Raw genomic sequence first — 15,884 nt, 5'->3', positions numbered from 1 at the left:
TTAATAGTTTATGGATGTTCACTGCAAGTATCAGCCCCAGGGGACTTTTAAGAAAGCAGCTTTTGGCCCTCTCCCCTCTGGAGTTTTAACATCCAGCTGGGAAAGGCTCAACTGGGAGCTGGAATACAGCTCTCCTGACCCCATCAGTTCTTGTTCTTAAGCTGAATTCAGCAGTTTATTGACTTTGTCTTTTGTTCCAAACTTTCCAAGGAGAAGTTTGGATTGCCAGGCACAGATATTAATTTCCTTTGCACTGAAACCCCTTCGAGGTGCCTTTGCCAGAACATCATTATCTGTGGGTTTGGTTACTGAGCTGTTGGGAGCTGGGCTGAAGTGAGAACAGGCTGTAAACTGGTTTTTACCTCAAACACTAACATTTCTATGCAGTTTGCAACAGCTTTTTTCCTTGTGCTGGAAGCTGAAATTAATTTAAATTTAAACTTTACGTCCTAGATTTTCCAACAAAGGTCATCCTTGGTTTGGGTTCTTTGGGTCTTAAGGATGAAAAATGTCATTTTTTTTGAGACAGCTTCACAAAGAACTAATTGGAAGGTTATAAATCTCAGGAACACCTAAGGAAGGTGGATGTGAATGTGTTGATCCTAGTAGGGAGGTAAAATATGTCTGAATTTGCCTGGTGATTGCCTGGGAGAATGGCAGGTGGAGGAAACCTGCAAATTTCTGCTTCTCTTTGCCCTCTTCCTCCAGATCTTTCAAACTTCACTTTGGTTGCCCAGAGACCTCCATCAGAAAATGATCCTCTCCTGATCTCTTAATTCACCTTTCAGATCTCTGAAATGGCACAGAGAGGAAATAAAAGGCCAGGCAGCATCAGTGCTGCTGTTCTGGCAAATGTTGAAATAATACATCCAGATAGTGCAATATTTATTGAGCTGCACGTGGCTATAATCAGCAAATTAGAAGTAAAGAGTATTGATGTGACGTTGACATGGCCATACTGATGTTGCCATGGAAGCTGTGGGGGTTTTCTGATGTTTTAAATGTCATTAACTCTTTTCATGGTCACAAGGTTTCTTTTCATTTAAACCAGCATCACCATGAAATTTAATCATGTTTATGAAGTTATATAAGGCCAGGTGCAGCACTGAGCTCCAGTGGGCTTCAACCAGTGCATTTTTCTGCTTCTAAAAATACTTGTTCTCTTAAATTGAAAGGCCCAACTAGACAGATCTGATCTGGCCCCACAGGAAGGACAGCAAACGTGATTAAACTGATTGAGGAGAGGAGTGGGAACGGACAGGGAACAACTCGTGCTTCTCATCCTGGCTCTGGTTGAATCATCTTCGGTGCTGCCTAAAAACAGAATTGTTTTTCTGCCTTTCCCATCTGAGCTGCCACTTCAGATGTGACATTTCTCTGTGTGTATGTGTGAGGGCACTCAGGCTCTCAGCGGGGCTGTGGTCAGCTCTGCCCTGCAATTCCTGCTGCACTTAACTGGATCTGCCTCTCAGTGTCCATCTGTCCAAACCTCCTCAGGGCTGGTGCTGTTTGCTTTTACTGCTCTCTCAAAAGTTAAAATTGATGAGGAAACTCTTTGTTTTTCCTGTAACCCTAAAGATTTCACCTGTTTGCCTGAGAGCTGGCCATTCTAGTGGTGCATCTCTGCTTCTTGCTGGATCCCGCTGGGAAACCTGAATTCCTTATTTCTGAGGTTGTCATTGCCTTTCTTCGTAGGGGTGGATCTGTCTCTTGGTTCTGTTTTATACATCAAGAAACAAGTCCTGCAGAACACCTCTGGTGGTCCCAGCTCTGCTTGGTACTGCAGCAAAACATTGTCATGGTGCTCCTGCTGAATTGATGTGGTGTTTTATTCTCTCTCTGCCAGATCCTTCTTTACAACCTGGAAACAAACCAGTGTGTGACCAAGGTGGGCAGCTCCATAGGTGAATTCTCATGTGTCAACCTCCACAGCAGCCCCCCCAACATGCTGGTGGCAGGCAACAAGGACAGAAGGTAGGTGCTCCCCAGAGCCCATCTCCAGTCTCCCATCTCCAGCTTCCTCTCCTGCATCTGGCCCTGCTGGATCTGGTTCCTCCTCTGGTGTTTCCATGAAGTTGAGGAACAAACTCTTAGGTAATAGTTGGAAGTGGCAGTCAGTGTGCTTTGTCTGGGAAGCTCCCTGGGAAGAGGAGCTTTCGGAGCCATTTGGTGGACGCAGTTGGTGCACAGCCCAGCGAGACCACTTGGAATATCTTCCACTTCCCCGCCACCACCCGCAAAATGAGTTTGGCATTTAAAAGCTCACTTTCTGATATTAAAAAAATAACCTCAGGGATGAATCATGGAGGATGAGATGGGCCCGGCTGCCAAATGATGTCAAGAGTGTATTTCGGAACACTGTGATGTCCCTCAGGTGACAGAGAAAAAAAGAGACTTTCATATGAACAGATTCCAGCTTCTATTTAGCTGATTAGCAGCTTTCTCTTTAACTCCTTGGCTTGGAGAGTAGGATTTTCCCAGCTCAGTGTCTGCTGCCAGGAATGGCCGCGCTGGGAACAGGCAGTGCGAAAGGATTAAAATGCTTAAAAAGACCCTTTGAGTCCAATTTTTAGATTTCCTTTTTTTGGCGAGTCGTTTGTGGGGTCTGATCCAGTGCACCAAAGGAGATGTGGGATGGCCAGGAGCCAGCCTCTAATGGCTCCTGCTTCCTTCCCTCCTCCTTTCCACACTGGGCACCAGGCTGCAGGTGGTGCTCTGCTCTGGTGCTGGGATCAGATTGGAAGGCGGGCACTTCCCTCTGCCAAATCCCAGACCTCTGTCCCGCCAGTGCAGCAGCTTGCAAAAATGATTATTTTGTCAAACAGCTTTTTTTTTTTCCTTCCCGGAGAATAGGGAGTGCGAGTGAGCCTCACACTTTCTCAGCAAGGAGGATAAAGGAAATAGCTGAAGTTTGACAAGTGGAATTGAATCCCTGGGAGGTTTTTTCCCTCTAAAAGCAGATAATTGGTTTTCCAAAGCACCCCAGTAAAGCTACCTCCAGTTTTGATCTGCACAGTGACAGGAGAGGAGCTGGAGTTGATATCCCTCCCTTTTATAGCAGAGATGTCTGTGCCCTTCCCCTCCAGAGAGCTTTAGGGGTTTTCAGCTTTAGCACTCGCTGAGTTCAAGGGGTTGGATGTCACTAGAACAGCAAGGAGTTAGGGATGAATAGTTGGGAAGATAAGTTTGGCATCCAGGAGGCAGGAGCAGAGATCTCAGAGGTCAGATCCTCCTGTGATGCTGCAGGAAGGTGCTGGGCATCCACAGGTGGAACAAGACTGGGATCTCCATGGCCATATTATAGAGTGAGTTTATTAAACAGGGACCTTGCCATGGGAGTTCAGACTGCTGCTGGCCAGAGGGGACACTTACTGCTTGAATTAAATCCAGCAATTCCCCAATTTCACTTGAATCCGCTCTTCTTTTACACAAAACCCTGATTTTGAAAAGTAACACTTGGGAATTAATTTTGGTAGGACCTGTAAAATCTGTCTTTCCATCCAAAATTCCTGCTGAAGCACTGCTGATTGATTTGATTCCTGAGCTGTGCTTTGCTCTGGCAAGAGGCCTCCTAGCAGGGAGCTTGTGCTGATCCTGCTTTTCCTGGGTGGAAGCTGGGGAGGAGAGGAGCGTTGGGAAAGCAAACATATGGCAAACCCAGAAAGGTGTGGATCCAAACATATTCCTTGCTCTCCTGAAGGCCAGGCAGCTCCCTCCCAAGGCAGTGTGACAGGAGGGTTCAAACCTGGCCTCGAGAACACCTCCCTGGAGCTGGGATGAGTCTGAAGTGCTCCCACTGAGCCCAGCTGTCCAGACAGGACATGCTGGGCCAGGACTGTGTTACAGCATCATGTGGGACTGGCAAAACACTGTTCCTTTTTTTCCTTGAGGCACATCTGAGCAGCCAAGTGTGCCTCTGCTTCTCCCAGGGGTGTGCCAGCATGGACACCTGCCTGAAAGCTGGGTGCTTCCTCATGGGATAAACAGGGCTGGCTGGGATCTTGGCTTCCAGCTGTGCTTTCCTAACAGGAGCTGTGAGAACACACACAGGACAACGGGGAGAGCTCCAGGAGTGACAAAAACCCTTTCCCAAACAGCCCAGGCTGTAGCCAGAGCTGCTCTCTGCTGGAGCTGGGGGAAGTGAGAAATCCTTTCCCCTTCACGCTGTGGGATGCGATGGGCTGTCCCACACAGAGCTCTCCTCACCCTGCCCCAGTGTGTTCTCCTCCTCATCAGATGGATGCTGCTCTGCTGGAGCTCTGGACTGCTCTGCTGCCTTGTCTCTCAGTCCCTGAAATGTGTTATTTGTAAAATCAGATGATGCAATCTCGGTTGGAGAAGGGGAGAGGAAGGACTTGCAGCACCATTAGGATCGTAGCAGGGGTATGGAATGAAGCACAGTTAATGTGTTGGAACAAGTGTGTTTTGGCTTTTTCTGGAATTAATGTGTACCTGATGGGTTTGTTCCTGATAGCCATCAGCTGTGAGGAACTTGCTCTGGCTTCTTCTCAAATCTGAGATCAGTATTTCCCCTTTCCTTCTGTTTTCACTTGCTGCATTTTTTGTTTATTTATGTACTTTGCTTTATCTCTTGATCTTGATAAATAAGGATCAAACCCCACACTCCTTTGTGATATGAGCTGGGTTTAAAACTTAACACCATTAGCTCTAACTGGTGCTGTGGCCTTGTAGCAGTGCTTGGAATCTTAAGGCCCTTTTTTTGTAGTTCTGCTTCTGGCTGAGCCTTCAGTTTATTTCTCTCCAAAATGCTTTGTCTGGGTGCTCAATAATGTCCAAAAATCAGATGTACTTAAAACCTGCCTACAGTCAGTTGCATTTTTGGAGTCAAAGCAGATCCTGGTTGCTGGGTGCCTGCTTTGAATATTGGTGATTAAGGGTATGAACCTGTAATTCCCTGTCTGTTTTGAATTGCCACACGTTCAATCTCCTCTGAAATGTTTGCAGTAATAATCCTTCCCTTGATCCTGGTAATAATATCAGCCCTCATCCACAGTGGATGTGGGTATGTACCGAGGGTGGGATGTGTTAACAATGTGTCCAAAACGTGTTTCATGCCTCCTGGCATTGCTGATGGCTTGAGAGGCACAGAGAGAGGAGCTTTCTCCAAGTCTCACTTTTATTTTATATCATAACTCATAGAATTGTGGAATGGTTGGGGAGGGATCTTAAAGCTCATCCAGTCCTACCCCCTGCCATGGGCAGGGACACCTCCCACTGTCCCAGGCTGCTCCAAGCCCCAATGTCCAGCCTGACCTTGGACACTGCCAGGGATCCAGGGGCAGCCACAGCTGCTCTGGGAATTCCATCCCAGCCCCTCCCCACCCTCCCAGGGAACAATTCCTGCCCAATATCCCATCCAGCCCTGCCCTCTGGCAGTGGAAGCCATTCCCTGTGTCCTGTCCCTCCAGCCCTTGTCCCCAGTCCCTCTCCAGCTCTCCTGGAGCCCCTTTAGGCACCTGAAGGGGCTCTGAGGTGTCTCTGGAGCCTTCTGTTCTCCAGGTGAGCACCCCCAGCTCTCCCAGCCTGGCTCCAGAGCAGAGGGGCTCCAGCCCTTGAAGCGTCTCTGTGGCCTCCTCTGGACTGGCACCAGCAGCTCCAGGTCCCTCCTGTGCTGAGAGCCCAGAGGCCTCTTGAGGTCCTGGAACCTGTAAAGACTCAGAGAGGTCCTGTATGGTGGGATAAATCCACCTGAAAAGGCTCTTTGCTGACAGAAGTCAGGGTGAAAATTCAGCGGTGAGGAGGATGTGCCTCACTGTTTTTCCGGCCACAGAGCAGCAGCTGCCCTGCTGCTGTCCCAGGTGTATTTCCATAACCCCAAACCCTTTGTGGTGTCAGAACCCATGTCTGGGTTGCACTTACAGAGCAGTTTTCATCCCTGTTCTCCCCCCAGGGTGCGGGTGTTTGACTTGAGGCGCGGCGCGGCCGCGTGCTCCGTGTACGGGCACCAGCTGGGTGTGACGGCCGTGCGCATGGACGACTGGAAGATGGTCAGCGGAGGGGAGGAGGGGCTGGTCTGTGTGTGGGACCAGCGCATGGCCACCAAGCTCTGGGAGATGCACGCCAGGTAACCGGGCTGGGGGGCACCCCGGGCCACGGGGGTTATCGGGGCTGCAAGGGGGAGGTGGGAGTGAGGTAATTTGGGGGGAGTTCTGTGTGGTTTCTGATGCTGTGTCACACCACAACGACACTAGACTCTGACCTCAGAAGGCTGAAAATGACTCCTTTATTTTTGGGATGTGTCTCCCTTTTTATATTGTTCTACACAGGCAAATTTGATTGGTGAAACAAAGGCAAACCTCTTCATTCACATTGGTCAGACCAGAGGGACATCAGGAAGAAGTCCCTCCTAGGGAAAGAATGTAAACATGTCTCTTGTTTACAGAAAGTTCTTTGGGAAAAGAACTTCAGAAAACCAAAACATCTCAGGCACAAACCAGGGCTGCAGGTTTCCATGTCCAGGTTGCTTCCCCAGCTGTAGCCCTGTGTGTTTCTGAGGGGGCCCTTTAGCTGTCATGGCCTTTTTACTCATTAGCTGAGTGTTTCAGTGGGTGTTGGGAGCAGGGGAGTTGTTCCGATGTCTTGGGAAGGCTGACCTGGAACAGAGAATGAACAGAGCTGGAGAATAAAGTAGGTATTTATTGAAAGGCCTTTAGGATACACCTTGGGCAGGACAAGAGCCTGATCAGGGCTACACCCAAGGTGGACCCAAAATGGTCAAAAAATGGCTCCCCTTTCATGAGGTCTTACATTTTTATAAGTTTTGGTCCATTTGCCTATTGGAGTTTAATTGTCCAGTTACAGCTTCAGGTTGTGAGGTCCCGTCCTTCTTGTTCCTCCCTTCAGCCAGCCTTGTTTGTGCTTTTGGCCTGAAAGTTGTCTTTGGTGTGCAGCAGGAAAAGGATTTGTTTTGTGTCCCTGCTGTGTGCAGAGCTGAGTGACACTGACTGTGAGCTCAGAACTGCCCCCCTGGGCAGCACAGAGTCTGAAATACATGAAAGATAAAACTTCAGGCATCAGTTCCCCCTGGATTTTCCATGAAGTTCAGTCAGTGACTTCTCCCTGCCCCATCCCCAGCCTCTAGTTAGTTGTGGAACCTTGGGTTTGAAGTGCCGGACTGGCTGTTTTGAGAGTGACTGGTTCTGGCTGTCTCCATTCAGTGTATCCATCACAATCCCTGTGTTTCTGTTCACCTCATGCACATTCCCTTAATGGTGAGGATCAAAGCATTTAAACTCATTTAAATATTGAAATATTGGTTTGTACTGAGCACAAGGAGCACAGTACTGGAAGTACAACCAGAGATCAGCATCCTGGAGCTGACACTTTGTACAGCTAAATAAAGATTTCCTGATCAAAGCACAGTTCCCAGGCTTTGTCTGGATAAAAACTTGAGGATTTTGCCCCTTGTAAGTCTGAGTGATATCCATAAAATGAACATATAAATCCTGATTTCCTTTTTTTATTATTATTTTTCATGCATCTTCCCCAAAGAGGAGCTAGATGAGGTATTTACAGGCAGGGAAGTTCAAGCTGGAGTTGTCATTGATTAATAGCAGGTATCACTTTCTGTGTTGACCCTGGGAATGATAAAGCCTGTTGTGATGTGGCTGATGCATTAAGGACAATATTCCATTGATTGTCTCCTTGGCATGCTCATTAATGCTGCTCCAGGAGGAGGGCAGGGAGGGCAGGGCTGAACTCAGGGATGCACTCCAAGTGAAACCATTAGATTAAACATGTAGAAAACAGTGTTTAATCTATGGAGTAATCAGAAGGGATCACTTCAATCAAAAGGCTTTCCTAGATAAGGTGTGTGCTCTTATCCCTGCCTTTGGCCCCATGCCAGGAATGGAAGACAGGAGCAGGAGCTGAGGGAGGTGACAGGAGACACATTTGGGGTGTGAAGATGAGCCATCCTCATCTGAGAAATGACTCCTGCTTGAACAGAAAGTGCTGTTCTGGAGTTTGGGGTCAGTTACTCACCAGTGAGAGGGAATGAAGACCTGACTTGGGTGTCCAAAGGAGGGACACAAGGATGGGGAAGGGTCTGGAGGGGCTGAGGGCACTTGGAACGTTCAGCTGGAGCAGAGGAGACCAAGGGGAGACACCTCAGGGGCTGCAGCTCCTCCCGAGGGCAGCTCCAATCTCTGCTCTGGGACAGGGACAGCACCCAGGGAAGGGCTGGAGCTGGGCCAGGGCAGGCTCAGGCTGGAGATCAGGAAAGGCTCTTCCCCCAGAGGGTGCTGGCACTGCCCAGGCTCCCCAGGGAATGGGCACGGCCCCGAGGCTGCCAGAGCTCCAGGAGCCTTTGGACAGCACTGCCAGGGGTGCCCAGGGTGGGATTGTTGGGGGGTCTGGGCAGGGACAGGGGATGGATCAATGATCCCTGTGGGGCCCTTCCCACTCCATGGTTCTTAGCTTGTGCCTTATCGTGCATTTCTAAACCAGCTCAGTGCATGGCTGTGTGGGGTTCCTTCCCCTTCGTTTTGGGAAGCATCCTGCCCTTCCCTGGGTGCTGCAGTCCTTAGGGCAGCCAGCACAGCTCACATCCATTCCTCCCAGCCGGTGCTCTGCCAGCTTTCCAGCGGTATTTTCTGGCCTCCTCGTGTGTTCTGGGAAGAGCCCACTAGATGGGGATAGAAGATGTGGGATGTGCTGCAGGCTGGAAGAGCCTGAAGTGCGGGTTCCCAGCCTCTGGCCGCGGGGAGGGCGCTGATTTCAGTCACTCCGTGTTTGATCCAAAGCCATTCCTCTCCCAGCACTCGGATTGCGGGAGTGCGGTGCAGGTGGCCCCTCACCCCGTGCTCTGGGTTGTTTTGCAGACATCCAGTCCGCCTGGTGTGGTTCAATTCCCACAGCCTCATCACTGCCAACATCCCCGAGGAGAAGAACCCCCGGGGCTCCAGCATCACCGAGGATGACCCCAGCTTGCACCGAAAGTGAGAAACCAGCCCTCAGCAATCTGCTTTGTTTTTAAATAGCGCCCTGAGCACCTGAGTCATCACCCAGAGCACTTACAGAGAGGGTATAGCAGCAAAAAAAAATGAAATTAAAAAAAGTTTAAGGGTAAGGTTTATAAAATAAGCGATGAATTGGCTCTTGATTTGCTTGAGCACAAAAAAAGGGCTTTTTTCTCAGCAGGGGAACATAAAGTCCACTGAAGTCAGCCAGGGAATGCAGCCCTCTCCATGCTCGAAATATTAGTAATGCTGTCTCCTCCTAAAGGAAAACTACTGGCATTTAAACTGCAGGTTTTGGTATTTGCATCTCAAACGGCTGTTAGTGCTAATTGAACTATCAAATACCAATGTATTTATCTTCCCCCGTGCTGGAGAGCCTGGAGATGTTTCAGCAGATGACAGTCACGTCTCTGCAGGGCTGGGGGGAATGATTCACCAGCCCTTCCCAGCTTGCTGGGTCCCTGGCAGGAGGCAGGAGGGAGCTTTCCCTGTTGAAAGTGCAGAAGGGATTGGGGGTTTTTATCCAGCTCCTGCAGCGTGGCATTTTTCAGTTCAGGTGATTTTTATTAGTGATTTCTACCTGTGTTTGCTTTCCCACTGAGGTGAAATGGTGTGGTCTGGTTGTTTTTTGCCCACAGGTACCGAGGGGTGATTTATTCCTACGAGTTCTCTGTGGACCAGCTGGCCGTGGACAGCGTCCTCCCCATCTGCCGCTCCTCCTACGATGAGCTGACAGGGTACAACTACAACATCGGCCTGGCAGTGCCCTATGACAGCATCTAGGGCACTGCCAGGGCACAGGCAAAGGAAATCCATGTGGGACAAGCTCCCAAAAGCTGGTGTGGGCTGCACAAAGCCCTGGGCTGGGAACCCAGACAGAGTGTGCCTGGAGTGCCCTGCTGGAATGTGTCACCCTGGACGTGTCCAGAGGTCCAGCCTGCTGGAGTGGAGAGGCTGAGGAGGGAAAGGAGCACTGCAGGGGGAACAAAAACATTCCTGCTGCTTGTGGGAAAGATGCTGCAGGTCCCATCTTGGTCAGGAAGGCAGAGTGGGACACTGAAGGGTGGGAGGCTGGGAGCTTTCTGGAGAGTTCTTGCCTACCCCAGGAGGGGAAAAAAAATCACCAAGGACTTGGAAAAAGCATGTGCTGAGCCACACGTTTGAAATGTCTGTCCTGGTGTTGAGCTGCTCGTTCTTGTTTTCCTTGGAGTGCACTGGAATGTGCCTGGGAACAGGACAGCAGGACCATGCACAGAAGGTTACAGTGTTGGGAGAGGGATTGGGATGGACAGAGGGAGGGGAAGGTTCCCCAGGCCAGGCTGGATGCTTGGGAACTCAGCAGGCCACACACACATCAACATTATTTTATAAAAAGCTATTTTTTCAATTATTTAAAATCCTGGGTTAAATGTTTTCTAATTGCATGTGTACATCTGTCTGTGGAATTTTGTTCCTGAGCCTTTTAGGGTGAGCTGACCCCTGTTCACTGGGATGAAGGGCTGGCCCAGGTTGTCAGCTGTGTTCTTGGCTGGATCATGTCCTTCCACAGCACCTGGAGGGTTTCAGTGCTGTCCTTACTTCCAGGCTGGGAACTGATCATGGAACAGAAGGGATGAAGTGGCCACAGAGCCCTCCCTGGGTACTGAGCCCCAAAGCTGTGGGGAAGCACCAGGAGGTGCTGTCCAGGTGGGAACGAGGAGTGAGGCTTTACCTTAAGTCCAGGTAGCACTGACAAGTAAAACCAGTTTGGGGAACAAGAGCTCCAGTCCTGCATGGATCTTTTTACTGATTTAAAATGATTTTATTGTGATTTGCCCTTGTAAACTTACTGGTGCAAACCAAAGCTGTGTCAGTTCTGTTTAAATTGAGATTAAGTTTTAACTTACACCTTTTTTCCTGGGTTAATGGAGTCAGCATAAAGTACTGGGGAGAGGTGCAGGAATGTGCCCAAACCTGCAGGAGAGGGGCTGGGCTGGCACCTCACCCCTGTGCAGTCACTGAGACAGCCCTGCAGAGAGCTCATTTCACTGCTCTTCTTTGGCTTGGGGTGGTTTCCCATGACCCCTAGGCCAAAGTTTCATGGTTTATGTTTTTAAGTTACCTTTTTCCATGTGATGGATACAAAAAAAGTGCAAGGGGCAAAGCCATTCTGTCTGACCAATAAATTTGATCTTTCATAAAGCTTTGGTCTTCTTTTTTTATTATTTCTCTACCCTTCTGGGAAGCCAGCTCCTTCTCTCCGTTCCTGGAAGAGCTGGAAGTGTCATGGATGTACAGCTTGGACAAGAGTTCAGCTGAAACCTGACAAATAAATAATGCTTTGTGTAGCATAAATGACTTTGGGGTTGCTCCAACCCTGTGACTCCTGCGATGTCAGAAGCAGGGAGAGCTCTCGTGTCATTGTTCTCCCTTCCCCTTATCTCGCCTCATTATCTGGGAGCAGCTTTGTTCCTCCTCCATCTCCCTGCTGCGAGGAGCAGATAAGTTTGTGTGGTGCCCACGTCAGCCCTTTTCCCGGAGTCCTCCCCCGCATTCCCTCCTCCCCCTGGAGCCGCCGGGAACGGGATTTGCAGCACCTGCACTAGCAGGTGTTCCCTTTCTGAATCCAGACTCACCTGCGCTGGAGATGGAGCTCCCAGCCCCTGTTCCCCTGGCTCACATCACAGCTCCTCCGGGGGGTGCTCCTTTGGGTCTTTCCCGTGTTAATTAATGGAATTAATTGAGGAAAGTTGCACTGCAGCAGAGGGCTCTGTGTGGGTAACTCGCTCTCCTCATGTGGGTGAGGGCACTTGGATGTTGGAGAGTGTCCATGTGGGGACTTTGTGGGAAGGGATGTTGTCCTGCCTCCCTGGAATGTCCTGCCTGCCCGGGATGCTGTCCTGCCTCCCTGAGATATTGTCCTACCTCCTTGGGATGTTGTCCTGCCTCCTTGGGATGTTGTCCTGCCTCCCTGGAATGTCCTGCCTGCCCGGGATGCTGTCCTGCCTCCCTGAGATACTGTCCTGCCTCCTTGGGATGTTGTCCTGCCCTCCTGGGTGCTCCTCAGTGCTGTGCTGCAGTGCAGCAAACACCAGCGAGGCTGCTGAGCTTTGGGCTCAGGGGGCACTGAAATGGAGCCTCTTCCTTCATTTGAAGAGCAGGAGCAGAGTCACCAGCCCAGCTGTGCTGGGGACAGAAGCCACCTTGGAGCTTTCCAGCTTTGGTGGCAGGGAGGGGCCCAGGGTTTTGTCCCACAGGTCAGAGGTGGGCACTGAGAAGGGGCAAAGCTGCTGTCTTGGGTGGGCTCAGGGGCTGCAGTCAGGACACGTTGGAGCAGTGTGGGCTGAGCTGGCAGAGGTCAGGCTGGAGGTCAGGCTCACGCTGGTGCCACCTGCCAGGCTGGTGGCCCTCAGACAGGGACAGATAAGGGATCCAAAGATATCCCAGCAGGAAACAGCCTGGCATGAAAAGCTGTCAGAGTTCTGGTGTCCATTGTTGGTGGCAGCAATCCTCAGCTAATAGATGTGTCTGTGTCCTGGTGAGAAGGATCCCTGCCCCAAGGGAGTGTGGGATCCCAGGGGAGCTGTGTGTGTGTCACAGCCCCAGCTGTGCCCTCAGGGAGCAGCTCCAGGGGGGCACAGCCATCCTGAGGTCAGGACAGAAAATCCCCACGGCCCCTCCTCTGCCCCTGGGTCAGGCCACCAGCACAGCCCCCAGAAAGTGCTTTTTTGCCTCCTTTTGTGTCCTCAACCACCTTGTCTGAGAGGGAAGAGCCACTCCAGGGCTGCCATCCCTCTCCTGAGGATCTGAGGAGTGGTGGGAGAAGGAGCAGGGGGGGATTTTTGTATAGAGAGGTGCTCTGGGGGTCCCTTTCTCTCCCTCCCTGTGGCCTTTCCCCCCAGCTCTGCTTTCCTGCCCTCCCACCTCTGTCACTCCCTGTCCTGGCTGCTGTCACAGAGGGGTGAACGTGGCTGCACTGAAGTGGTGCAGGAACTTGTCCATGTCCTCTCTGCCCCCTGTTCTCCTCCAGTGCCATTTGCCTGCTCATTTCCACCTTCTGTGGATGGTCCTGAAACTCCAGGTACGTGGAGCTTGTGTCCTCCTGCTGCCAGAGGGAAGGTGGGGCAGCAGTGCCTGGAGGCCCCATAAGCAGATCAAATACTGGTGGATCACACAGTAAAAACCTGGGGAAAAGGGGCTGTTCCAGGTCAGGAGTTGTACCACTGGCAGATTTTTATCCAGAAATGTGGACCTCCAGCCTCTGGGCCAAATTCTCCTTCATGGAAGAGCTGCAGGTGGGGGTTTCCTCTGTCACCCCTGCCTCACAGTGCCACTCAAAGGAATGAGAAATTCCTCAAAATTTAGCTTAGAAATATCAGCTGCAAGTGGCTGCCCTGGCTCCATGGCTGTGGGGTCTGTGCTGCCTCCTGCTCTTCCCTCCCTTCCTGGGCAGGTCAGACCTTCTTTGGTCTCTCCTGCCATTCCCAGGCTCCAGGATGGCTGATGGATGAGGGGGAATGGTGGGGAAATGGGTCAAACTGTGTCCCCTCTGTGCCAATGCTCAGGGTCCCTGCCCTGCAGTCCTGGGGTCACTCAGTTTCCCTCCCCAGTCCCAGGAGCCTCCCCTCTATCTGGTGCTGCTCAGCCTTTATCAGCCTCCCTGGAGTTTTCCAATTTGTGATAAAGCAGCTTCAGTTTTCCAATCACCCTCTGTGAGCACTGTTTGGATCTGCTACAGAGCTTTGTGCCACATCCCTGGCCCCACAACAGAACCTTTATCCTTTATGGAATTCTCTGGGCTTTGCAGGATTTTGCTGGGCAGAGGCATCATCCTTGCCAGGTTTCCCAGGGCTCCGCCAGATTTTCCTGTGATTTTCAGGATTGTTATCCTCGTTTTGCTGGGGTTTGCTGTGTATGTAACATCAACACCGTGTGGTGCTGGAGTGATGCTCCTGCCCATCCCTGGGACTCCTCACCTCCATCCCTTTCCTGGGCTGAGGTTCAGGCTCAGCTTCCCTGCTCCCCCCTGTCCCTTGCTCTGTCCAACCCTCCCTCCTGCTCTCCCCTCATCCCATTTCCCACAGAGAATTCCCAACACAAGCAAAGGGAAAACGCTGCAGCCGGTTTGAGCTGGGTCCTGCCTCTGTTTCCCAACCTCCCACACTTTCCTCGACACTTAAAATATCAGGGGGCAGCTAATTAACTCAAGGGATAATAATTACCCTTTTCTCCCTCCTCCTCACTCCTCCTGCCCTCTACTTCCCTGCATTGCAGAGTGTACCCAGCCCCTGCTGGTCTGGATCCTCTTGGACGATTCCTCCGAGGAAATCAGGGACTGGGAGCTCGTGTTAACCCCTGCAGCCCCAGCTGGGACATTTGGGGGCAGAAAAGGACCTTTCAGGCCCCCAGGGCTGTGACTGGGAGCAGGGAGCTGGATTAAGCAGTGGGATGGTCCCGCAGCGTCTGTATGGAGATTTTAGTGGGAAAACAGGGAAAAGAGCCTGGGTTGGCTGCGGGAACCTGGGGATCTGGGGGGGAGCTGGATGTTGTGCCCTCGTGTGCAGGGGGTGGGGAGGGAGCACGGAGGGTCCGGCACAGGCAGGAGGAGGAGGAGGAGAAGAGGTTCAGTAGCAGGAGGAGGAGAGGTTCAGCAGGAGGAGGAGGACGTTGTTCCTCTGCCCGGGCGGTGCCGATGTGGTGCCCGGGACATGGGGGTGCCCGGAGGGGCCCAGGGAGAGCAGGAGGGAATCCCAGGGCCCTGCAAAGGCCTCTCGGGCTGTGGGGCCGTGGGGCAGCCCCAGGAGCCCTGCGGGGCCCAGAGGCTCCTCGGGGAGAGCCGGGAGCTCCATCCCACCGTCCTCCCCCAGCCCGGCTCCCCGTCCAGCCCCGCGGGCTCGGGCAGCGCTGTCCCGGGCTCCGGGGCATTCCCAGCCTGGGGAGGGCTCAGCTCCGTGCCCAGTGTCCCCGGGCCGGGCCGAGCCGAGCCGGGCGGCCCCCGCGGGCCGGGGCTGCATTGCGGGGAGCGCCCGCTGCCCTTCCCCGAGAGCTGCGGCTCCGGGCTCGGCTCCGGCGGCTCCCAACGGACAAGGGGACTTGGGAGGGGACAGAGCCCGTCAGGGGAGCCCCAAAAGCGCCCCCAGTGCGGGGTGCCTGAGCACAGAGCCCCAGGCATGGGGAAAAGGAGAAATGTTTGTGCCCGGAGCCAGGGGCGCGCTGGGCGCCGCAGGGATGGAGGGGGGACAGCGGAGCCCCCCAGCCGCCGCTCTGCTGCTCCAGCCCCTGCTCGGTCACCAGGGGAAGCTTTTTTTTTTTTTTTTTTATAAAACAAATAAATCTCCCTTCCTTTGCTAAAAATAGCCATTGCCCTTTTCCCCTCCCTGCCTCCCTCCCCAGCTCAGGCTGCCTTAGAGACAGAAACGCGCCTGGAGCCATCCAGTCATTAATACAGCAAACAACCCCCGTCCCCGGTGCCTTGTTCCAGCGGGAACATGAGGGGGCAGGAGCCACCTGGTTGCCAGGAGCCCACCTCCCTTGTCCCCGAGTCCCCGAGTCCCCCCTGCCTGCTCCGGGCTCCTCCTGCCCGGCCCCGGGTTGGGATTAAATTGGGAATATTCCTCGTGTCGCTGCTGGGAGAAATGACAGACTCGTCTTTACAAACAAGCAGCGAGGCTGCTGGGGGATAAAACCAGCACTGAGAGAGAAAGGAAACAATGGGATGGATTCCTCTGATTGATGGATGGAAAAGAAGATATTTGCCTTTACCAACAAACTGTAGGTTTGCTGAGAAATGAAATTGGATATTGAAAACTGAAAGAAACAACGGGGAAAACCCATAAATTTCATAGGAATTAAAAAATTAAAGGGGGGGTTATGCATTAAAGGGGAGGTTTAGGAATTAGGCTCTCCGGGAAGTCTGCACTTCTA

General features: G+C 52.1%; 1 protein-coding gene across 1 annotated transcript in view; it reads left to right on the top strand.

Moving 5' to 3' along the window:
• FBXW8 (F-box and WD repeat domain containing 8) overlaps positions 1-11,162 on the top strand; it is a gene marked incomplete at its 5' end in the record, with an annotated part of 51,963 nt that extends 40,801 nt beyond the window's left edge. Inside the window, 4 exons of the mRNA XM_083873952.1 lie at positions 1,847-1,974; positions 5,912-6,085; positions 8,844-8,960; positions 9,620-11,162. Coding sequence (XP_083730078.1) covers positions 1,847-1,974; positions 5,912-6,085; positions 8,844-8,960; positions 9,620-9,764 — 564 coding nt within the window. The 3' untranslated portion in view covers positions 9,765-11,162. The remainder of the gene's footprint in view (positions 1-1,846; positions 1,975-5,911; positions 6,086-8,843; positions 8,961-9,619) is intronic.
• Positions 11,163-15,884: the final 4,722 nt, after the last annotated feature.

The sequence above is a fragment of the Zosterops lateralis genome (genome assembly GCF_965231275.1).
Source record: "Zosterops lateralis genome assembly, chromosome: 17".
In the NCBI taxonomy this organism is placed as follows: domain Eukaryota; kingdom Metazoa; phylum Chordata; class Aves; order Passeriformes; family Zosteropidae; genus Zosterops; species Zosterops lateralis.
This window is presented reverse-complemented; position numbering and strand designations above follow the sequence as displayed.